Source organism: Bos grunniens, chromosome 13 (assembly GCF_055505025.1).
Source record: "Bos grunniens cultivar Pamir isolate PY7600 chromosome 13, Bosgru_T2T1.0, whole genome shotgun sequence".
In the NCBI taxonomy this organism is placed as follows: domain Eukaryota; kingdom Metazoa; phylum Chordata; class Mammalia; order Artiodactyla; family Bovidae; genus Bos; species Bos grunniens.
Genome location: NC_141177.1, coordinates 76,953,272 through 76,978,916, shown reverse-complemented (window position 1 = coordinate 76,978,916; position 25,645 = coordinate 76,953,272). Strand labels below are relative to the sequence as shown.

Genomic DNA, 25,645 nt, shown 5'->3' with positions numbered 1-25,645 from the left:
ACGGCAGGAGGGAAAAGGGGTGACAGAGGCCTCTGTTGGATGGCCTCCAGTCCATCAATGGATGAACTGGAGAAGCAAAGTGTATGCACATACATACATGCCATGGGATGTTATTCAGCCTTAAGAAGGAAGGAAGGAAATTCAGACTTACACCACAGCACAGATGAACCTTGAGGACATTCTGCTAACTGAAATAAGCCAGTGACAGAAAGATAAATACTTTAGGATTCCATTTATATGAGATATTTACAGAAGCCAAAATCAGAGAGAAGCCAAAATCAGAGAGACAGAAAGTAGAATGGTGGTTTCCAGGGGTTGGGGGAGGGCCAATGAAGAGTTGTTTAATGGATACAGAGATGTAGTTTCATAAATGCTTCTGGAAATGGATGGTCATGATGGCTGCACAATAGTATGAATGTTCTTAATACCACTGAACTATACACTTAAACACACCTAAGATGGTAAAGCTTATGCTATGTGTATTTTATCACAAAAAAATTGGGGAAAAACCCGAATGTATTAAAGTAGCATAAGGATATATGGCTTTTCAATTTTAGGGGGACAAAAAAAAAAAAAAGAAGAAGAGCAATAATGAAACTGCTGAAAGCAGTCTGAGTGAATTCTGTCAAAATAACACACGGAACATGTGTGAGAAAAACGACAGTTTGCTAGCCAGGCAGTTAGGATATAGAATGATGACGTGGGACAACCTCAAACAGAAAAAGCAAAAGCTCTGCTTTAAAGACCAAAGAATTCACAACTTCAAACAAATCAGCATAGCTGTGGGAAAACAATACATGAAACACACTTTCTGCTCTTGAACCAACTTCAGGCAGATTATAAATCTAAGGCAAAGTCCAAAAAAGTACTACTGTCTGGAACTCGTGGCTGCAGATGCAAACAGCGCAGCTGGCGTGATACACATGCAGAGGGAAGGACCACATGAAGAGCAATGGCCTAGCTGCTGGCAACCAGAGGCCCTTATTGATTTACATACTTAACTGGGATCCTAAAATAGCAGACCACTTAACCTAAAACTTCTAAACGTATGAGAATCTTGAGCACTTTCTGAAAATAGTGTTATTATAAAAATATCTTCAGTTTTGCTTTACATTTTTTTTTAAAGCTTCCTGGAAAACTTTTTAAAAACTTAAATCTCAACAGAGAAAATTATCTTTAAAATAATCCAGGAAATTCTAAGAAATTTACTGGCAACTCTACGGAGAAAATGTGCTAGCACTGTTTTTTCAGATAAACTCTAGCTGCTTCTCATTTTTACAACACATTCCACAAATGATTCAAATGTTTATTGGTTTCTTTTTTCTTTTTGCACAGCAAGAAGTTTCAGCTTATTACCTTACAAGGCCCTTACAGTCAATCTGTTAACTAGATGATTTACAGAAGGAGTATACACCTAAGTTTTAAAATTTGAGCCATCTACTAGCTGTGGCCAAGTAACAATAGTGCACTGCAAACTGGTTTCCTCCCCCTGACCAAAGTATGAAGCAAAATGCAAACTCTTTTCAGCTTATTTGAAGTTCAGTTTTCCGTTTAATGCTCTCCTCTACAATGAACTCAAAATTTTAAACATCTGGTTATTTTAAAAGTTCTGACCAAAAAACCATTTTTTTGTGACTATATCTCAAATAATGGATATACTGGCAATAAATGGAAATAGACACATAGCCAAAAGTAAATAGTGAACAGGTTTTGAGAAGTCTGAAAATTAAACTGTTTGAAGCCGGGCTGCCTAGTAAAATGAATGCCCAACTAATTCAAAAACATTTTATTTCTAAATAATGAATAATACCATAGCCACAGTCTGTTTACACTTCCCACTGGGTCACTGAATACAGAAAGGGAGACAGGATAAAGATGGGGAAAAGGAAGTACGAAGGATAAAGAACAGATACCAGAAACAAAGATTTATGCTGTATACCTTAAACTCACAAAGTAACATATGTCTATTATATCTCAATAAAGTTGGAAAAAAAACCCAAGTCAGATTTTACTGCTCCTTAGTTCAAACACTCCAATTGCTTCTCATCTCACTCAGTGAAGACATCCAAGGCCTAAAACTGGCCTGCAAGACCTTCTCACTTGGCCCTGTTACCTCTGACCGCGTCCATTGTTCTCTCCTTCACGCCCTCCCTGTGGTCACACTGCTCTCCATGTGCTCCTCAAACAGCGTCAAAGCCAGTCACTTGTCACCCCTCTGCTTGCACACTCTTCTCTCATGGTTCACCCCTGACCTCTACTTCCTTTTGCTGCTGTTTAGTTGCTCAGTCATTTTTGACTCTTTGTGACCCCATGGTATGTAGCCCACCAGGCTCCTCTGTCTATGGAATTTTCCAGGCAAGAAATATTGGAGTGGGTTGCCATTTCCTTCTCCAAAGGATCTTCCCAACCAAAACATCAAACCTGTGTCTCCTGCATTGGCCAGCAGATTCTTTACCATGGAGCCACCTGGGAAGCCTTCTACTTTCTAAATATTTTCCTACCAAAGACTTATCTGTCTCCCCTTAACCAGAATATAAGCTTTAAGAAGTCAAGGATTTGTATGTTTTGCTCATACAAATGGTATCTAGAATGGTTCTTGGCATATGCTTAGTAAGTATTTGAAGGAAAGCTTAGGCACTGAAAAAGCTGAATAGAAAAAAGACTAGATGTCCTTTCACCAGTGTCTATTAATCAGCAGGTAACCAAGAAACAGAGGACATTTAATCATATCTAATCTCCTTTAGGGATTCCCAGGTGGCTCAGTGGTAAAGACTCCACCTGTCAATTCAAGAGACACAGAAACACAGGTTCAATCCCTTGTTTGGGAAGACTGAAGGAGGAAATGTCAACCCACTTCAGTATTTCTCGCCTGGAAAATTCCATAGACGGAGGAGCCTGGCGGGCTACAGTCCATGGGGCTGCAAAGAGTCGGACATGACTCAGTGACTGAGCACACACACATGCCTAGTCTTGCAAACATCTATTTCCCTGTCAATCTAGGCCAAATAAAAGTGAATGCTTAGCAACAGGTGAGCATTAATATACTGGCTTCCCAGGTGGCTCGGTGGTAAAGAAGCTGCCTGCCAATGCAACATACATGAGTTCGATTCCCAGGTTGCGAAGATACCTTGGAGAAGGAAATGGCACCTGGAACTTGCCAGTATTCTTGCCTGGGAAATCCCATGGACAGAGGTGCCTGGCAGGCTACAGGCACCTGGGGTTGCAAAAAAAGTTTGACATGACTCAGCGATTCAACAGTAACAATCTCCTTTAAGATGACAGACAAAGAAACATGTCATTATGACACGTCTGTTCATATTCTGGATGAAATGTCATAGGTCAAAATATACAGCTTGCATTATCTACAACAAAAAATTATCACACGGATTAACTGAACTATTAATACCGGAGAGGTTATTATATATTTATATGAGATAAAACTCATTATGCTTCACTTTTATGTATATCACAAATTTCCCAATGAGGCAAGTTCATTAACGAAGGCTTAATATTCTAATTACATGTGCCATCTTATCTACTCATCAAAATGAGTCAGATAGGATACTTTTCTATTAATAGTGACACACTGAGATGGGAAACAATACCCCACATCAAAACAATGAATTACAGCTTTCCTTAAAAATCTTATAATTTAACATTTTAAATTATTTATAACATTAATAACATTGTATTCTCACATTTCCATGAGGAACTAAAATATCAACAGAAAATATAGTTCATTCTAGTTATTACACCATGTACCTATTATCTGCCTCTCTTAATACTTACTCTTAAGGAATTAAAACTCCTAATGTTATTATACTGCATGCGTGCTAAGTCAATTCAGTTGTGTCCAATTCTTTGCAACCCTATGCACAGTAGCCCACCATGCTCTTCTGCCCATGGGATTCTCCAGGCAAGAATGCTGGAGTGGGTTGCCACGCCCTCCTCCAGGGGATCTTCCTGAACTAGGGACTGAACCTGCGTGTCTTGCGTCTCCTGCACTGGCATGTGGGTTCTTTACCACTAGCGCCACCTGGGAAGCACACTATATGGTGCAATCCAAGGTAAAAAAACAGGAAGTTTAAAGTCTAAATTTTTTTTTTAATCAAGCTAAGCCATAGTCCAACAAGTGTTAGTAATTATTAAGAGTACTTATTATTTTTCTAAAGAGTTTAACATTTGGGAAATTCAAGTCACAGAAAACTGATGTGTGATAAAGTACAATCTTATACTGACCCTCTGTGGTTTACCGAAGTATAACATCAAAAAAGTTCTGTGGTTCACGGTAATTGTTACCGGGAACATACATTCCTTAAGACACAAATTCAACAAAATACACCTATGACATGAATAGTACTCTGTACTATGAAAGTACACTTATAATACCTCGTAAAGCTACTGCTGCTGCTAAGTCACTTCAGTCGTGTCCGACTCTGTGTGACCCCACAGACGGCAGCCCACCAGGCTCCCCCATCCCTGGGATTCTCCAGGCAAGAACACTGGAGTGGGTTGCCATTTCCTTCTCCAATGCATGAAAGTGAAAAGTGAAAGTGAAGTCACTCAGTCGTGTCCGACTCTTAGCGACTCCATGGACTGCAGCCTACCAGGCTTCTCCGTCCATGGGATTTTTCCAGGCAAAAGTACTGGAGTGGGGTGCCATTGCCTTCTCTGCCTCGTAAAGCTAGAAAGGTATTATTAGTCCCCCTTTCCAAATAAGTAAACCGAGATCCTGAAAGAGAAGTTCATTTGTCTCATCTAACATGTCAGTGTGTAACAGACCCCTTACATTCACACACACACAGAAAATGCACACACTTACTCATGTGCACAACCACACCAAGGATCTACAGGTTAATAATACCCCATATGGGGCCTTCAAAAAATACTGCGGTTACAGACTTTAAAAAAATGCATTATACAGCAGAATATCAATTTTCATTCGTTCAACTAAGAGCAAAAATTATATTGTGAATGTTGATGATAATTCCATGAACCTGGCACTTTCATCATTGTTGAAGGCACTAAAAACTGGTACAACCCCTTTGGAAAGCATTTGGTAATAATCTCAAGACACAAAAAGTGTCTGTGTCCTTTCCTAGTAATTCCATTTCTGGGAAGCTATCCTATGAAAATAATTCAAAATATGGAAAAAGCTATAGATTATTTATAACATTCTAGATGCTTGGCATCTGAGATTTAAATTTTGAGGCTTGGACACTGGTAGTTTCAACAGTTTGTGAGAGAACCACAGGTTGATCCACAGCATATGTCAAGTTGCTATGTGAGTGAGGAAGTCATGTTACTGACTGGTGAGTGAGTCTGACTGCCATTAGCTTCTCCTTGTGGTCTTTGCAGGTTCTCACATGCACTGACATTTCTAAAATAGGGGGCTGGGGAGGGAGGAGGAGCATCTTTGTTAAAAAATTGTTTTTATAAGTAAAAGACCCTAAAAGAGTAAGCCTATTACTTGGCTGGTGATGAAAGTAAAGAGATCTAAGAAAGTACTGATATTTTTGGCTTTGGGATTTGTAACAGCCTTAGATCACATTTCTTTTCAACGTTATGGGCCTACTGAAGTGAAAGATTAGAAATATTAAAATATGATTAATATTAGAAATATTATTTAATATTCACCAATAGAGAAATGATAAATTAAACCACAATCTATCTAATCACTCAGTGGCTGAATAAGGGAAATGGAATTACAGATGATAATTTTCATTTTGTATTTCAAAATATTTTACATGACATTAATATCACATCCACAAATAGCAAAGTCAAGATAAAAATGTACTGCTACATATCAGAGGGAACAGTTGCTAATTTATTACCAGCATTGCCCTGATAACACTAAGCTAAGGACACTGCAAGAAATGGAAACTATAGGCAAGTATTCCTCATTAATACAGGTGCAAAAATCTTTAACAAAACATTATTAAACTGAGTCTAGGAATAAAAAGAAGGATAATGTACCATGACTAAGTGAGGTTTATCCTAGGAAAACTGTATTGCTCAAATCTTCCTATGCATCACTTTTTGGTATTTTTCACTATATAAACTATATTAAATATTTTATCTCTCTAAAATATTTAATAGAAAACTTTCAATCAAATTTATTTTAAATCTTCTTTCTTATATTATCACCTGGGTATCTCAATTTAAAACATATTCATTTAAAATATCTTCATTCAGTAAGCTCATCCTAAGATTAGAATTAAGCTACAATTTCAACATATTTGATTTAAAAGATAGACTCCAACATTTCTTAGAATCATTAACCCAAGGACCTCAAGTAAAAAAATTTCTTCACACATCTCTGAGTGGTAGGTTCAAACTGCCTTACTGTGAAATTTACTGACAAAGGATACTCAATCCCTTAATGCAGCCTTTACTGAACAATTCTAACAACACAGAGAATTCCTTTATACTACCTTGAAACCTTTCATTCAACTTTTATCCACTTGTGAAACACTGACTTCTGAGGTAGTAACTGAGATTAAGTCTTCATTTATATACTTATCATGCAAGTACTTGAAAATATTAAGTCACTTTAGATTCTTCCTCTCCAGGCTACATTAATTGTGGTCCCTTAGCCACTGTTCATATGCTAATATTACTAAACTTCATTTTTTCTTTTCACCACTTCTCGCAAAAGCCAAACATTTAAAACAAATGGGTTAAAACACAGCACCGAATTCTTAGAGAACATGTAGGAGACATATGGACATCCTGATAAATTTACTGTAAGAACCTATCCTCAAATATCGAATTATGCTAGTCTCCCCCCTCCATAAAAACAATCTATGAAAACACATATTTTACTCTCAGTGCAAAAACAAATGAGTTGTAAGAAACAGAACTAAATGAATACAGAACACTTAACTTTTAAGCAATGGTGTTATTAACAGTATTCTTTCATCTAGAGACAAACTGAGGCTAAAATAATTGAAATATTGCCAAAAATCATATTTATCTTTAAGATATACATAAAAATCAATAATTCGCAAACACAGTATTATTCACAAAGATACATGCTGATTTGCCCAGGACTGTTAAGAAAAAATATCTATGTTAGAAAATTACCCTCATTTATCCTCTTACCTTGGTTTAGCATTGACAAGGTTTTAATTATTATTGTAGTAGTATTTTACTACTCTAAAAAGTTCCTGAATCCTTCAAGGCAGTTATAAAATTCATAATGCTATATATACTTCTTGGACTATCCAAGAATATTTAAAAATTGTGTTAATTGAGATGGAAAACTACGTATTACATATTTTGTGTTAGTGAATCTTCACTAAGTAAAGTCTACTAGTGGTTACTAGAGAAAAATTCACTTATGAATTACATATTTTGAAAAGAAGTTTAATGACTTTAGAATACATGGTGCCTGGAATCAAGTTTCTATATTCTGAGAACACTGGAATCAAGCCTAGGAAAGGCCTACTTTCATAAATGGGTAATTTATAGTGAGTAAATTAAAGAAACCAAGAATAAGCCAGTAAGAGTCTAAAACAGTAGCCCCAAAGTGAATTAAATGATGTATGCAAATATTATATTAACTTCCTCACAAAAACGTTTCCTGAAAATGTGATTTTTTTAAGTTAATTTTTCCAAAGAATTGATCTTCTTTTCTATTTGATGTCCCCAAATGAAGGAAAACAGTGAACATTTGGTTAGTATCTAATTCTTACCTGGAACCCACTTAATTTCCATTTCCATATCATTTTCTTTGCTTTTCTTTTCTTTGTCTTGAATAACTTGTAAGAGTTGCCTATATTTAGCAATTTGTTCTTCATCATCCTTCTGACTTTTTTTTGTTTTCCCATCTTCTTCTACACTGACTCCATCATCACCTAACAAAAAAAATCAATTTAACTGAATATACAGAAATAATTTCACTTCTAACTTCACTGTTCAATCTCAGCCACTGCAGCACTCTTCTCAAAGCTGTCAGATACACTATAACAGCAGAATATCAAAATCAGACTTAAACTTAACACAAAATGAATTAAGTGACTTAACTCTTATTTACAATAAAAGATCAGCTGCAATATAAGTTAGTACGGTGATAACAGTATACTTGGGAATCTCTGTTTTTACTAAAATTCGTATCTCAAAATAATCGTGTAGTCATGTAACATCCTTGAACTTCTCCACCCTATAAGCAAGATAGCAGGGATGGCATTTTTTCCCCCTTTATGTCTCCTACCATCTAACACATATATGGTCAATAAAAGAAGTCTCAGTAGTGCTGGGATGCATCTGATACATGGACTTAGCTGTTCAATGACACAGATAAAGGAAGCTGCCTGTTATCTAAAACAAAGAGTAACGAGTCCTTTCCACGTGATAATGAGCAAGCATACTTACTCTCAGGGTCTCATTAGCACACAAAGAATAAAAATGAACAAATTAGAAGCTTGTGATTTAATTTTCCCATGTGGAAAAAGCTTCACATTTCCATTTCCCAATTTTATAAAAATAATCATAATACAAAGGAACAGTGTAAAATTCACGGGCAACAAATACCAAAGAAACTAATACGTGAAAAGTTTGTTTGCTATGTATTTCCACTGTAATTCTCCACGTCAAAACAGAAATTAAGAACCTAGGTTTTAATGCAAAACATACAGACTAACTGAATTCAGTAAATGTCCTCAGTAAAGGGAAATTTTACAGAAGACCCTCTCTTCTATGAGCTATAACTAACTGGTCACTAAATACATCCGATATTATTAAGCATTTAGCTTGAAACATCAATGTTAATAGATTGTCCTTACATCTTCAAAAGGTGACGTGAAAAAAATTGGTTAAATAAATGTTTTTATAGGTTTTTTTCCTCTGAATGAATAAAAAAATAGTCCACAACATTCTTTCCATCCTATCACACTTTTACATTTTCACTTGAACAGCTGAAATTCATTTTTTTCCTGTTTGTGCTTTATGCCACAATAATAATGTTGGATGGAATTCTGTCATGTATCCCGTAATTCAATGGATAAAACATCAGGAACGCATTAACAAAATGGCAATGTATTTCTTTCTATTAAAAGCTTACTTCTGAAAACATAATTAGAAGCAAGCTGCTTCCAGGTTGAGATTTTAGTGGTAAGTCTCTGATAGCCTACTTTAAATTGATTTTTTCCAGTACTAAAATTTTACTTTCTGAAGCTCTAAAATGTGGGTTAACTCATGTAAGTCTGTTTTCTCCCAATTCAAGGACAATACTTTGTGAAAGACTTAATTCTATATAAGGAGTGAAAAAAAACTGTAACAGTAAGAAGCCCTGGTATGATCTCTTATAAACTACAACAGGAACATCCAGTAACTTCAAAGAATTCAAATATACTAATGTATCTATCAGAGATACTAAATTATAGATTATAGTAAGCTTGCAATCAATTAAAATACTGAAGAAAAATGCATGTTTTTAAAAACTTAATTAGTACATTTCAAACAAAAAGCCATTAATCCTTAAAGTTTTAGAAGTAAAAATATACGATATGAGGTAGTATGCTAAGACTTTACATATGTTATCCCAATCTTTTCAACCACGAGCAGGTACTATTATGATCCCCATTTCATAGCTACGAAAAGAAAGGCACTGGGGCAAAGAAAATCTAACCCAAGCCTCAAAGTTATTTTAAAAAGAAAGAAGAAAACTTCAAAGAACGGACAAATTAGTGAAGAATTACCAAATCAAAATTAAGGAGAAGATGATCATTATCGAGAGGACCCCATTGCCCTGAATGCACGTACTAGTCTACCAAACAAATAGCCCTGAGACGAACCGACAGTTTTGGCAGTCTCACAGGCCAGGAAGACAAAAGTTAAAAAACCAACTAGTACCCCATATTTAAATAAGTAGGGACCCCGAAAGATATACTCCAGGGCAAGGATCAACCAGAAGTAGACTAGCGTAGAAAGACAGTGGATTAAAAAAATACAGGAGAAAAACAACATGGAAGTTACAGTGAAAAGCTTCAATATGTATTTAATTGAAGTCCAGGGAAGGGGGAAGAAATACCTGAAGAGATAATGGCTGAAAGATACCATGCCACAAATTCAAGAAACCCAACAAACCCCAAGCATAATAAATTTAAAAAATCTATTCTTAGTTCATATTAAAATTGCAGAAAGACAGAAAGAGAAAACTTTTAAATGCAAAGAATAAAATCCAGACAACCTTCAAAAGACTGAAGAAAGTAGACTGACAGCTGACGTCTCAAAAACAACAAATCAGAAGCCAGGGGAATATTATCATCAATGTGGGAACAAGAGGACTGTCCACCTAGAGTTTTTTTTTAATCAAGAAAATATATTCACAAATAAAGGCAGAATAAGGACATATTTAGACCAAACTAAAATTCAATTTTGGAAATTACAACAAATATACTTAAGGTAGAAAGAAAATGATCCCAAACAGAAGTATGAGATTTAGAAAAGAACAAGGAGCAAAAGAAGTAGGGAAAATGTGAGTAAATGTAAACAAAACAATAATATTAATGTCCTACGGTACTTAAGAAGTAAAGCACACAGAATAGCATGAAAGCTCTTTTAAGATTCCTTGTATTCTCTAGGAGGGTAAAAATATTAATTAGTATTCAACTTTAATAAGGATGCAAGTCACGATTTCTAGGATAATCACTAAATGAACAGTTAGAGTCTACTTTGTAAACTAACTGAGCAGAAAAACGGTATGTAAAAAATAACCCAAAAGCTCTTAGTTTAAAAAAGGGATGGTAATAAAGCATTTTACTTGTTTAGGTGATTGCATAACTGTAAGAATCATGTGTCGTCTAAAAGACCAGACCCTTTTTTTGTTGAGGATAGGGTTTTAAAAAAAGTGTCTTTGGTTGAAGAAATTCAGGCTAAGAAAATATCTCTAAATAAAAAACTTCAATTACTATCTATAAGTATACATAATACTGTACATGTGAGCATACTTCACAGGCAATTTAAGGATTAGATATTCTCTTTCAAGCTACTGCCAAAGACATATTGTCATTCATAAGTCTAGGCTAAGTATTCAAATGCTTACAAAAGCAGACAAATACCTTGTGCTTCCTCCATTTCCTCTTCATCTTCACTAGAAGAAGCTAAATAGGCTTGAAAATCCATGTCCAAAAGTTCTTCCTTTTTAAATCTCCTGTTGAGTGTTGTAATTCTTTCATGATCAGTCTCATCCCAAGTGATCTCCACCTTCCACCAATAAGTAAGAAAAAATAACATATAAAAATGGAAATGTCAGCAACCCAAACTTGTAAAGAATACTTATTGTTAATGTGGATGTTTAACAGTAAACTAATAAAGACATACTAAAATCAATAATATATAACATGCTTAGGGCAAAAGTTTCTACCTGTGGAAAGGGAAGCATTTCAGTTAACCTGTGCCTGTATCCTAACTCTCTACTATATACAAGGCACTTCATTGCTGGGAGTAAAAATTCATCAGTATGGACTGACTGTGGTGAAAACAGGAAACTGCACTAGTGAAAAAGTTAACATTATTATGAATGAGTCAAAACATGTTTTTCACCTGGAGTTCTAGGCATTTCAAGAGGTCTACAAACTGAAATTTCCTGATAAAGCTTTTAGAACAATCTCAGTGTGGTCCTTTTTCCAAAAGAGATTAAAAACCACTGATTAGAAAGGCATTTACTGGTTGAAAGCACAGGAAACCCTCATGACACAGGAATTTATCTATAACATGATCAGTCTGGTGACAGGCTCCTGTCCTCTACGAAGCCCCCATTCTGAGTCTTGTTAGAGATTTAATCTCCATCACAGGGCAGGTTCCACATCCTTACTTTTTTTCCCCCTCAAGCTAATCTCCCCAGATCAGAACATAAGAGATCCAATCCTTAAAATAACTGCCATTGTTGGAGAAATTACTGCTAGTTCCACAATTCAGAATTATTCCTATTCTGATCATTAAGACTGAGCTGAGGACCACAAAATCACTTCTGAACTGAGACAGACATGGATGATACAGCTAGGCCATAGGAACTCAAGACTGGCTGACCGGATAGGCCTGCCTAGTTTTTAGGCTTGAAAATAACATGATCCTAGGTTTTGTGTGACTGAATCTTTCAGACTTCACTTACTGCACACTGGTGGGGTTTCCCTATACTCAGTAAACTAATCATGGCCACACAGTGTCCGCAGGCTGCAGGTGGCAGATACAGCAGCTCTCTGCCACCGGGCTGGCCTCAGAAGAGCACGCTGGTTTGTCACAAGAAAGGCAATGAGAAGCCTGTGTGGCTGCTGCAGAGTTCAGCTGTGGGTAAAAGGTACATGGGGCGGGAGAGCAGACAAGCTAGGCAGCTAAGTAGCAAACTAATTCAATAAAAGTCTTTTGGCTGTTTATTATTAAGCATTACTATGACACTGAAGTAGAATTATTCTACTTCAATTGTTTTTACAATTTGGGGTCATATCTGCAGAAAAAAATGTGTCCCTATTTTAAATTTGCACTGCTTCTAACTGTGATTTGAAGTAGTGTTAGCTCCTTGCCCCTACTCCCTAGGATACTAATAACTGACATATTACTTATTAAAGAATCTAGTTAAGTAAGACTATATGGGAAAGATAGAAGAGAAAAAAGAAACATTTGCAGGTAATTGACTCAGGCTTAAAGGCATAACAAAAATCTGGAAACAGGTTCAAATAGATGGGGTAGATAAAAATGCAAATACACTTGTGTTTCATTTCTATTTGTACTTATGCATTAAAACTTTGAATAGTTTCCATTTCTAAAGATGCTATAAGTAAATAACAAAGTCTTTTCTTAAAGCAACAACAGAGTCCAGCTATATACTTTCTAAAGTGAAGAAATACCGTTGATGTTCCCATTGCAGCAGATGTGAAATATTTTGGTTTATATGCTGTTAAATCCACTTCTGAGGCTACATCCTTGGGCTCATCATCAAAAGTAATATCATCTGGTATAAACCTAAGAAACAAAGGAAAAAAAAGAATTCATTTAAACACATGCTGCAGTGATAAACAACCAGAGTTTAGATTGTCTTCTAATTAAGTATAGTTTATACATATATACCACATAGAGGTTCTACAGAACACACATGCAGATGAAGTAAACAATGTTAGAAATAATCTTGGCACAAAACTTTTGAAATTCATAAGCTATAAATCTGTAATTCCACTAAATCTAAGTGAACTCTGTAGGTAGAAACCCTGCATTAGGAGTCAGTTAATGTGAGTCTGGTGTAAACACACATGAGTCCCTCATGCTTCAAAAAGACCTAGATTCCTGATAACATAGTCACTGACTTGCTTCATGATATTCTGAAGATCAGACAGAATTATCAAAGGGGAAGTACTCTGAAAATAAAGTATCATACGAACAAGATATCACTGAAATAATGAAAAGCTTAAGGCTGATTCTTCAACACTAAAAATTTTAATATTATCTTATATTTCTGTCACAAATAATAGCAGTTAAATGTAAATTAGCTACTGTAACTGTTTGACAATTCTTAGCCATCAGGCTAATGAACGGGAGGAAAAAAGCAAAGAGAAATGATCCATGGTTATTATATTTAGGTTCTATCATTTTCATAAATTTTATTTTCACACACACAAAAAAGCATGAGCTATATATTGCACCAAAAATGATATTTGAGGGAAGGAATGAAAAATTAAGGTTCATTAGGTCTACAGAATATCCTCTACCGCATATACTTTTGCACAGATTTAGTAGAAGAAACATAACCATCTGAGATCAATATTTTAAACATTGTCAATAGGCATGATTTTGAGGTAGATGAATAAAGAGTTCCCTAGATAGTAGGATAGCAGCAGAAAACTCAATTTTCTTTTATGAAGAAAATATATGACAAAACAGGGGATGTAAGTTTTTCCCATGGTCATTGATCTTGTTTTCTAGGTACTGCCAGAGGTTATTCTAACACTGCATGGAAGTGTCCCAAAAAGGAAAAGAAAGAACAAAATGATCTTGAGAAGAATATGTAAACGTGAACTCTTAACAGGCGGTCTGACATTCTAATGTTTAGTAACTACAATTAATACATTTAAAACAAGCACCTCCTTTTGAAATTATTAAAAAGAGAAGGAAACAGCTTGTTTGATGAGATAGGTTTTTCTTGCTATATACTTAAGCATGCTAAAATCTTACCCCAAACTATCAATGCAAAAAATTTTATTTGTATTTTTCTATGAGTCAGAATGCTTTTGAAGTATGAAAGCCAGTGACTATCAACTGATGCATTTTTTTTTTCCCCTAAAATATTTCATCTTGACAAGAAAGTCTCTAACAAACTTGGATAGCAGGAGGGAGGTTCAAGAGGTAGAAGATAAAAAAAGAAAAAAAAAAGAAATCAATGATTGTGAAGCATGATCTTAATATACTGATGTGTCTATGTATTAGTCACCTGCTGCTGCTAAGTCACTTCAGTCGTGTCTGACTCTGTGCGACCCCATAGACAGCAGCCTACCAGGCTCCCCCGTCCCTGGGATCCTCCAGGCAAGAACACTGGAGTGGGGTGCCATTGCCTTCTCCGGTATTAGTCGCTTAGTTGTGTGCAACTCTTTGTGACCCCATGGGCTGTAAGCTGCCAGGATCTTCTGTCCATGCAATTCTCCAGGCAAGAATACTGGAGTGGGTTGCCATTTCCTACTCCAGGGGATATTCCCAATGCAGGGATTGAACCCAGGTCTCCTGGACTGCAAGCAGACTCCTTACTGTCTGAGCCACCAGAGAAGCCTTAACATACTGATAATTTAAAATTAAAAATCTTAAAAAAAAAAAGTGATTTCTATTGACAGTGTCACAGTAGAATGGTTTACTGGGTTCAAGGAACTAGGCTAATGATAAAATGGTATGACAGTTTAGCTTCCTGGTTTCCTTAGAACAGACATTCCCAACCACATAAGGTTTTTCAGCTTGGGTCAGTGATCCTGAGCACGTGGTGGAAATAATGCCCAAGTCTGAAGACAAGGCCAGCAAGACCATCTACTCTTAAGCACTGTCCAACAGAACTTTCTATGATGATGTCATCAAAGTTCTGTTTCTTTTCTGCCCAACATGTGGCCATTAAGTACTTGAAATGTGTCCAGTGTGACTAAGCAGATGAATTTTAAATTTTTTAAGTTTTTAATTAAATGTAAATAAGCCAGATATGATTGCTGGCTACTGTACCAGACAGCACGGATCAAGAGACACTCGTCTATTAGCAAATGCCTTTGCCTCCACCTCAATGCTTTTGGTAAAGTTACTTCACTCTGGTTCCCTAGTTCTAAAAGACAGCTGCCAAGAAATATCATTGCATAAAACCTGCCATCCTAAAAACACATCTGACATATCTGAAAGCACATAAATGTGAGGTGACTTCTAACACTTTAGCATTTTCTCATTTCAGTTTTCTTTCTTAAGAGTGATGTGCTACAAGAGCATTCTACTAAAAGGGAGAAATCCTCTTAGAAAATGAAGCAACAGAGAGCACTACCAATTCTAATATCTCAGTTCTTACAGTTACATTGTGCTACAAGAATAAACTGGTACCACACACACGAATTACCTTAGATCTACAAACGAACAACTACTTTCGAATTCCAGGCCATCACAATCCTCATAAATTTTAGCAGCTGTTTCAGGAGAATCACAGTCTACTACTGCATAATAGTATTTCAGTCGTTTGAATTGATAATCTCTCAGTTTTTCTCTAGAGGCCCTAAAAAGGGGGAAAAAATCATTAGGTTTACTTAAACAGGAACACAAATACCTCTCTCCTTGTAAAAAAGAAATGTAACTGTTCCAAGAAAAACATATTACAAACTGGCTTTTATTATAATCCATCTTCCTTTATGAATAGCCTTCTTGCCTAACATTAAATACTTACACACAATTTATTATTTTGACAAGGTACAGACTAGGGATTTTGACTGGAATTTCGTATTTAGAAAAAGGAAAGCAAGAATTACACGTGGCTACCTATAATTTTAATTTTTAGAAGAGATTATTTTTTGTTTGTTTGATTACCATATACAGCTTTCTCAAGTAAATCCACTGAGGAGGACCACTGCAGTATAACATATGCTAGGAAAGCACTAGCTTTTATTATAAACAAATACCTGATCTTATAAAACTTTATTCATGTGTTGTCAAGACTAAATGGTATTTAAGTTCAACTTACTTAACTATAGCTTATTCTTTGAGGGTCTTCATCTGGCAAATAAAAATTTGCCACCAATTTTTATTAAGTGCACATATAGCTCCACCTAGTGGATTCAAAAGTACTTAAAATTTATTTCTCTACATTATGATGATTAAGAACTTTATTATTCTTGCATTCTTATATTTTTCTATTTAACTAAGATAAATTATATAATTTGGAGGTAAATAGTTTCAATGCCCTTTACATAGAAATCAACATCTAAGAAAAAAAGCAAAATTTATTGATTCAGGTTTAACCATGAAATGTTTTTCAAAACTGCAATAATTACTTTCATGAATACAGAAATATAAATATATACAGAAAATGTGTTTGGAATACTGTGTCACTTCTGGCAGACTTTAACTTTCTTTGCAATCTATTTTAACCATGAATGGCACAAATATAAACTTTAGTTTCAATTATCAAAGTGACCAGAATTCTGAGTTAGTGACACAAACTCATATGAGGTTTAGTTTTATTTTCTGGAGTGTTTTAATACCAGTCCTTTTCAGGAGCATCTTCAGGAATGCTTAATAACTCCACTGGTCCTTGAACGTGCTCTTCCTTCATCCTCTCCTTTCCAAACTCTGAAGGATATATCTAAACAAACAAAAAAAATAAGATCAAAGTAATTTATACTTCCCTTTTCTCAAAATATACAGACCGTTGAAGGTCAGGAACTCTAAACAACTGGACAGAATGCAAACAGCAAGAATGGCACATACATACACACTCCCATGTGTGAAAAATGACTGGATAAAATAATCTGAATTAAATCTTTGGTATTTTTTTTTATCCCGGCTACTATTGAGAGTCAGGAAATATAATCATATTAACCTGCAGTGTTTTGTTACTACCAGGCTTAATATTCATTTATTAACTAATGTATGCTTTTTTCAGTTGTCTGAAATATGTAATTTATCGACTAGGGAATCCAAGTTTTTCTCACTAATCTAAGTTGCATAAAACAGGTTTGGTTTTGTTTTTTTCTATGAAGCCAAGCCAGGTTTATTCTAATATGTCTATAAATAATAATACTATAACTATAAATAATAATACTATATTTAAAAATAATTAATCCACAATGCATGTGAGACAGGATGATGCAGGCAACAGATGTAAACCATAATAGGTTTCAATGTAGAGGTTTTTAGCATATATGCAGTCACATGTTGATTCTTTGTGGTTTTTCCTCTTTATAAGTCCAGTGATTCCTACTGTCCATCTCCTAAAATATAAGATTTAACAAAAACACCATTCTATTTCAATTCTGCCTACAGTTTGACTTTTAATTTTTTTCTTTACTTCATCTGGCTATCATTTGGGAGACGTGAAAGTGAAAGTCGCTCAGTCGTGTCCGACTCTTTGTAACCCCATGGACTATACCGTCCATGGAATTCTCCAGGCCAGAATAGGAGCGGGTAGTCTTTCCCTTCTCCACGGGATCTTCCCAACCCAAGGATCGAACCCAAGTCTCCCACACTGCAGGTGGATTCTTTACCAGCTGAGCCACAAGGAAAGCACAAGAATACTGGAGTGGGTAGCCTATCCCTTCTTCAGGGGATCTTCCCGACCCAGGAATTGAACCGGGGTCTCCTATATTGCAGGTGGATTCTTTACGAACTGGGCTATGAGGGAAGCCTTAGTTGTCCCTATGCTCTACCCAAAACTGAAAACTTCTGCAACATTATAAAATGTTGTGATGTTGTAACTGGTAGGGTAAATCCTTTTATACTGCTATGATTTCTCAAAGACTTATGAGTCATTCTCACTTGTTTATTCTTTTAGATAACTAATGGCAACCTTTTTCTTAACTTTCATTTGCACTGAGATTTTGACTGAAACTATACTAAAACTATAGAACTGATTTCTTAAATATTTAAACTGAACAACAGTAATTTAGAGTTGCTTCAGGCACTGTAGTAGATACTTCGTATGATCTGCTTTTCGTTGAATCCTTACCACTACCTTAAGAAATACTACTGTTATATCTACTTAGAGGAGAAAACACATTTGAGAAATAATCAATAAAATGCACAAGATCATATAGCATGTGTCAGAATCAAGATTTGAATACAGGTCTGTCACACTGCAAAGTCTAGAGTCTTAATCACTATGTGGGCTTTCTAGAAATACGGTATCTCACAATTTTTCATATATTATTTATCAAGTGTTATAGCTTACTTCATATAGGTTGTGTTTATAAGGTAATTTGTAAGATTTTTATGTATTTCTGCTGTTAGTAAAAATAGAATGTTACTTGTTAATGTTAGTAATGAAACTTTTTTTTAAAATATTTATCTTATACCCTGTCCCTTTACTGAGCTTTATTATAATAGCTTTTCAACTGATTACTTTGGTTTTCATAATTAAACACAATCATATAACCAATCAATAATTTTACCTGTTCCTTTCTTACCTTCACACGTTTCATCAGTTTTGTGTCTAACTGTATTGGAACAACTTTCAGATTAATTATTTTCCTTAAAAGGAAAACTATGACTATAAAAAAAACGGATTTAACTTAGAATGCTTAGAAATACTTCAAAATGAAATTGAAGTAAATTCTCACCTTTACAGAAAATATAACACCTCCTTTAGGTTTAAATGAATTGAACAAAGCCAGCAAATCTTTTGCCTTCAATCTATCCCAGTCCATGTTGCAAACTGCTAATCGACACGTAATCTAAAAAATGACAAAAATTACTTATTATATAATCTATATCATTCCCAATGCTTGCAAAATTAAGATAGTAAATATAATGCCTATCCTGAAAGCATTAATATAGTATTTATCTAAGTGATTTCAGTATGTAAAAGGAAACTTCAGATAAGCAACACAACAGTAAAACTGTAAACAGAAAAGCACTCTCTTATTTGGTTCTTAGTTCTTGAATCAGAACATGAGGATGAGCTGATTCTTTAACTACCAAGTTTATTAAGCTATTTTGCCACCCATGAGTGAGTAGGAAAGTTTAATATATTAATCTATAGCATTTCTAATAGGTACACTAGGAACTGATACACACTTCTAGTTAAAACAACAATTTTTTAAAAATTTCACATGACTTCTAATCATTTATATAGAAATTCACCCCTAACTGCTGGAACAGATATTAACTTTATATAGGTATATTCTGTATCAAGAAGTTTTAATCAGAATCACCATCAAGACTTATTATTTACCAATAAAGCTTTTCCTTATTAATTTAATTACATTAATCCTACCATCCATAACAGCTACTTGTACTCTTGACAAAATAATCTTATTTGATCAAAAGGTTACCTCATCAGCCCGAGGAGCATCTTTATCTAATTCTCTCCAAGCATGCTCAAAACCAGATTCCTCTGGAAGTAAATCTGCCATATCGTCTTCATCTTCAGAACTGGTTTCTATATTTCCTTTGCCCCTCGCGAGATCAGGGCCACTGTCGCTTTCATCATCATCCTCACTATCATCTTCCTCATCATTTCCAATTCCTCCATCATCACCATCATCATCATCATCATCATCATCTTCTTCATCATGAAGATCAGCAGCAGCAGCCCTACAAATGCCTGTAATTTCATCTTCAGATTCTTCATCACTTCCTGTTTCACTAGCACTTTCTGAATCTTCCTCCAGAGCATCTTTGTCAAACCTTTTACCACCTGTTGAGTCTTCATGACCATCGCTGTCTCTTGCCATTATGAATGGAACCACTGCAGAAAGGTCAAAGGAGAAATTAAGAAAATGTAAACGATGTATTAAATTAAATCCAAGTTATTTTGACCTCAAATCCAGTAAAAATCTAATTTCCATGAAGCAGACTAAAGGAAAATATAAATTCAACACAATTCATGCCTAACCAAATGAAGTTTTGTTAGGAGAAAGAGTTAGGAACTAAGCTTTATTTCAGTATCACAAGAGTGGGGTGTAATAAAAGATAACTAACCAGCAGATGTGAAAAAGCCAAAAAAGGGCATTAACCTAAGTTCTATAAATGGGATCAGAAAACTACCACAATTATGAAAGTAAATTAGTACAAGATAAGCATCAGAATTCATTTTTAAACAACTTGCTTAAAATAACACCTTGGGGACACATTTCTATCTAGTATTGCAATAATTCTTAAGCATCAGTTATTATCACACAATGTTCATGATTTTTGCCTATCACTGACATTTTTCATGAAGCTGTTTTTTTAATTAAAATTAGCAGCTTGTTCTAAACACTATCCCTGAAGTCACAGATTTCATATGTCTGTGATGTGGTGGTTACTTTTTCCCTCTAAAATGTTGAACCACATAACTATTAATATAAAAAAAGTTTAAATATCACCTGATAAGACATCGACTCACAGTTAACAGTGGTACACATATCACATTTGGAGTTGTATAACAAACTGAACAAATTTTAATATTTTTGACAATATCAACTATACTCATAACATTTATTCATTCATTAAATATTTGTTCAAGGCCCACTGTGTACAAAACCTCATTTTAAATAATGAGAGAATACAAAGAAACAAACAAAAATAAGCTAATAAACAATGAGGGAATACAAAAATAAGTTAACTGCCTCTGTTTCTAGATGGCAATGCTCTGGTGGTGACTGCAAATACTACTACTTACTTACCTATTTTTAAAAAATGCTTATATTATTTTTCCTCTGATTACAAAAGTAATGACTGCTCATTGCAAAAGAAAAACAAAAAAATATGGTTTAATGAAGAAAATAAAGATGACCACTAACTTTTCATTTAGAAGTAACTGGGTGGTTATTTTGGTATGTAACTCTGTAAATTTGTTTTCTATGACATGCCCACTAATTTAAGTAGCTGGTCTACTTATACTATGTACTCAATTTTATAATCTATTTTTAAAACTTCATATGTCACAGACATATTTGGAGATATCGGAACTCATTTAAGGGATTCCTTGACAGCTCAGTTGGTAAAGAATCCGCCTGCAATGCAGGAGACCCCACTTCCTGGTTTGGGAAGATCCACTGGAGAAGGGATAGGCTACCCACTCCAGTATTCTTGTGCTTCCCTTGTGGCTCAGCTGGTAAAGAATCTGCCTACAGTGTGGGAGACCCGGGTTCTATCCCTGGGTTGGGAAGATCCCATGAAGGGAAAGGCTACCCACTCTGGTACTCTGGCCTGGAGAATTATACAGTCCATAGGGTCACAGAGAGTCAGACATGACCGAGAGACTCTCACTTTCATGGTCTTTCACTAATGACTTATGTTACCATTTTAAAATTTCAAAACAGGGTTACAGTCCACGTTCTTTGCACACGTGTCTAATTATTTACTTAAGTTCTTAAGCACACAGTGCTGGGCAACATTTTAAAATGACATGTAGTATCAAACTGCAGCTCCTCACATCACCTTTACCTCACAGCACTTAAAAAGCCCCTTGTACACAGTAGTTGCTGGGATGGTGAGTGATGAATACTAGTGAGCAAAAGATGGTGATATGTGGAGTCACTTAATCTCTAAGAGATAATGCTTCTTCTGGATTGAGGAACCAATGAAAATTACAGCAAGCAACAAGGTGGGGTAGAAAGACTCAAAGACTTGAGTTAGAGGTCTGTGTATCCTCACAGAAATCACTTTAACCTTGTTTCCTAAGTAATGTAACCTAATTTCTCATGGTTATTGAGAAACTTAAGATAATGTAAAATAAATCCAAAGGATTACTGGACATATTAATATTAACCCAGTACCCTAAATCTACTGAAATTTAAAGGAAGCTAGACTAACGTAGCTCACAAATGTAGCATCAGGCCAACCTTGCTACTGTTTCAATCTGATTTTATTTTCCATTTTCAGTAACGAGACTTGCATCCGTTCTCCCTATACCTCAGTTTGCTGCCTGGTTCCTCTACAAATGGAATGAGATCTCACTCCTAACCCCTTAGTCCCTGTTATTTAGAATTCTGTCCACTGCCTGATACTTCCTACCTTCCCAATGTGACCATGGCCTGCCAAGACGTTTCTCTGTCTTTTATCGATGCCTACCCTGCTAGGGTACTGTAACCATAACCACCCTTTGTCTGGGTTATCTGAACATCACCAGTTTTCAATTACAACACCAATGATCAGCAACACCACTACTCAAAATTTCCTGCTGCCAGACAGGACAATTCTAATTAGCTTAGAAAACTTGTAAACGTGAACTAGAATCAGACATTTCTTACTTTGTATCAAATAATCATTTCTAGCTTTATTCTTCACTCACTCCTTCAGACATCTTATTATCTAATCAAATAGGAATACTGATCTCTTCTGAACAAGCCCAACTAAACGTCTGCTCAAAAAGTTCTCTCCATTTAGGATACTTTGGATCCCAAGTTTAATTCTTCTAAACTCCAACCAAGATAGCACTTCACCTATGAATTTTACCGATTACTGTATCTTGAGTGACCTCTTCCTCCAAAGTCTCAGAGGCCTTTTCTTCTACGGTACTTAAAATTACTCTATTATGTATTATGGTTCTGATTTCTTCCACTTTGTATCTGCACTATCCAATACGGTAGCCAGCAACCACATACGGTAACAGCACCTGAAAAACAGCTCGTCCAACTAGATATAGTAAGAAAACAGAATGTAAAATATTCTATTATTTTCATATTGATTACATATTGAAATAGTTTTTGATATATTAGGTTAAATAGAATATATATTCATAGGAGAAAGCAATGGCAATCCACTCCATCGTTCTTGCCTGGAGGATCCCATGGACTGGGGAGCTTGGTAGGCTGCAGTCCATGGGGTCGCACAGAGTCGGACATGACTGAAGCGACTTTGCAGCAGCAGAATATATTCTTGTATCTATTAATCACTGGTTTCTTACTTTTTAATGTGTCCAATAGAAAATTCAAAGTTACAGACTTCTATTGGACAGTAGTGCTTCAGATCAGGGCTATTGCATAGTGTTGCAAGCCATTATTTGCAAAAGCTGATTTTCAAAGGGTCAAGAAGGGCTACAATCAAAACCAAACTTCAATCACCAAGCCACACACCTTGCAGGAACAGCGTGTCTTTTCGGGGAAAACAGTCTGTGCCTCCCTCAAAGGTACTGTCCTCACCACGCTGTGAGCTCTGGAAGCCCTGTGGGTCCAGAAGGGCGTATGTTTTTCTAATTTTTGTACAGGCATCATTTAAACTAGCAGTAGCCCTAAGATGGGAGGAATCATGTCTTGATGTTCTATCTGCCACATATTTGTTACTGAAAGTAGTTGAATAAATGAAGCAATGCCTGAGTACCCAACTCTTTCTTTCTTCAGATACATCTCTTCTTACCCCGTCATGAGATCACATGACACTTTATCTAGTTAGAGAACACAGCTGTCTCTAGTGCTCACCATAAATCAAAATCACTGGTTTAGCCTCAAGACTCATACTTTTATTTGTCTTTCTTCTAGCTATTATGGCTTCAAATCAAAAATTATCTTATGGTGTACTATCCTTCATAGCTTTATACTTCTAAATAAGTATTTGACCACTCCTATGATACTATGAAAACACTTATTATACATATTTCCTTTTTAAAAGACCAGTATAAGAATAAGTAATACCAAAGATTCCTTAGTTCTTTCAAACCAACCTGATTGCATTTTTCTTCTTCTTGTCTCAGAATACTTGACCTTGGGAGACTGAACAATCTCAGAGGTGCCTGAGGCTACCATTCTTAGTTGTTCTTTGGGAAACGAGTCTGTGCTCTGTTGAACAGTGTTTTTTTCCCCTTTTGTACTTTTTTGTGTAAATTCTTTGCTATCTTTCTCAAGACTTACTAAGTCGATCTTCTTAGATTTGCATGAGGTTTTCATCTTCTGAATTCTCTCTGAGTTATCTAAATCATTTCCAGAATCCTTTTGATGAATTTTCTTGTTTTTTTTCTTTTTATCTTCAACAAGATTTTTTGATTCTACTTCATTTATAGTCTGGGGTTTTTTCTTCTTCATTTTCTTTTGACTTAATGTTTTATTATTCTCATCAGAGAGATCGGAATCAGAATCTGAAAGGTCGTAAAAACGTTTCAAGTCCTCTGTAGTGCTGTGTTTGATGGGACGTCCTCTTTTATCCACAGCATAATTCAATTTGAACTTTTTGTCATGAAACATTGCTCGAAATCTCTTGTCAATTTTGACTTTTCGATCCTTTTCTGGCATTTCCCAGAATCTTGGGTCCTTTGCAACCCGCCTAAACCGTTGGTCACTCATGATTTCTTGTTTAGATGCCATTTTTAAATGTGTAACTGGACAAATGCCTGATGAAATCAAATACTAAAAAATAAAATCATAATGAAAGGTTAGTAACAGAATTAAGTAAGATGCTTTGGGAAAATATTAATTCACAATACTATATTCTAAGCTACATTAAGTAAAATAAAAGAGGTCTAATTTCATTTCCCGAACGAATCTTGAGTCACATGCAGAAAAGAAAAACTATCAGAATATTTTCTTTTGAGTACAGCATTTGAAGAAATAAACTTAAGGCAAAACCAAGCAGAATTCCAGGTCTTTATAATGGGAGGCAAATGATTACTAGCCAACTGCCCTCACTTAGATATCCCATATTTCTACTTTATATTTGTATGTGTTACAAGTAAAAGCTAATATGATTAAAATATCCTTAAGTCTCTGTCGGTCTTATTTGTTTTTTCACATTCTGGTCCTATTATCTCCGTCAACCCTGACTTCGTTTTATTCGAACAGCCTTTACTTCGACCAGGCTGTAACAGAACAAAATGAATTCAGGTTTAGCTTACAAAGTTCCCCCTCTTTGTATATGACCACCCTTCGAGAACCAAGTAAAGCCTCTCTCGAGTTAACAAAAACAAAGCACTGCTTTGTTTCAAAAGCAAGGCTTGACCATGACGCACCATTAAACATCTGACCCTCAGAACAGCTTTGTGGGGTAAACAATATTTCATTCAACTATCAGAGGTAAAGCGTATAGATGTTTAGAACGAAAGCACTTGATCTACGCCAGATATTCGGTGACAGGAAGGCGACCTAACCTCACCTCGGTCGCCCGCCCTCATCTCCGGTGCCCACCTGCCCCTCCTACCCACCGGGTAACGCCGGGAACACCAGGGAACTAGGACCTCCTTCCCAGCTCCCAAACCTCAGAGAGCCACTTTGGGGCTCAAGTCCCTCAACACGACCTGGAGAAGGAGCAAAGAAGCTTGAAGAGAGGGGTCGGAAAAGCAAGAAGGAAGAGCGCGGCGCTCGTAAACCCGAAAGACAATCTGTCGTACGCTAGCTCTGTCCCTCTTCTCCTGGAGCCCGACTCCACTCACCGACTCCGAATCCTCTCACGGCGTCACATGGGGCCCCACACCCACAATCCTCTGCGAGACACACCGCCGTGAAGGCACGCGAACTGGGCCAAACTTCCTCCGCTTTCCCTCCGCGAAGTGCTCCGGCGTCCTTGCCGTAGCCTC

The 25,645-nt window shown here is 35.9% G+C and overlaps 1 protein-coding gene across 5 annotated transcripts in view; it reads right to left on the bottom strand.

Moving 5' to 3' along the window:
* The window catches only part of ESF1 (ESF1 nucleolar pre-rRNA processing protein), a 65,588-nt gene extending 40,058 nt beyond the window's left edge, over positions 1–25,530 (bottom strand). Inside the window, exons 1-9 of one of the 5 annotated variants that reach the window (XM_086335024.1) lie at positions 25,225–25,530; positions 23,804–24,482; positions 19,491–19,906; positions 18,777–18,890; positions 16,704–16,804; positions 15,569–15,721; positions 12,849–12,963; positions 11,064–11,208; positions 7,698–7,859 (exon numbers count right to left, since the gene is read on the bottom strand). In XM_086335024.1, coding sequence (XP_086191150.1) covers positions 7,698–7,859; positions 11,064–11,208; positions 12,849–12,963; positions 15,569–15,721; positions 16,704–16,804; positions 18,777–18,890; positions 19,491–19,906; positions 23,804–24,440 — 1,843 coding nt within the window. In that variant the 5' untranslated portion in view covers positions 24,441–24,482; positions 25,225–25,530. The remainder of the gene's footprint in view (positions 1–7,697; positions 7,860–11,063; positions 11,209–12,848; positions 12,964–15,568; positions 15,722–16,703; positions 16,805–18,776; positions 18,891–19,490; positions 19,907–23,803; positions 24,483–25,224) is intronic. The other 4 variants (XM_086335022.1, XM_086335026.1, XM_086335023.1 and 1 more) reach the window with 4 other exon arrangements.
* Between the last annotated feature and the right edge of the window lie 115 nt (positions 25,531–25,645).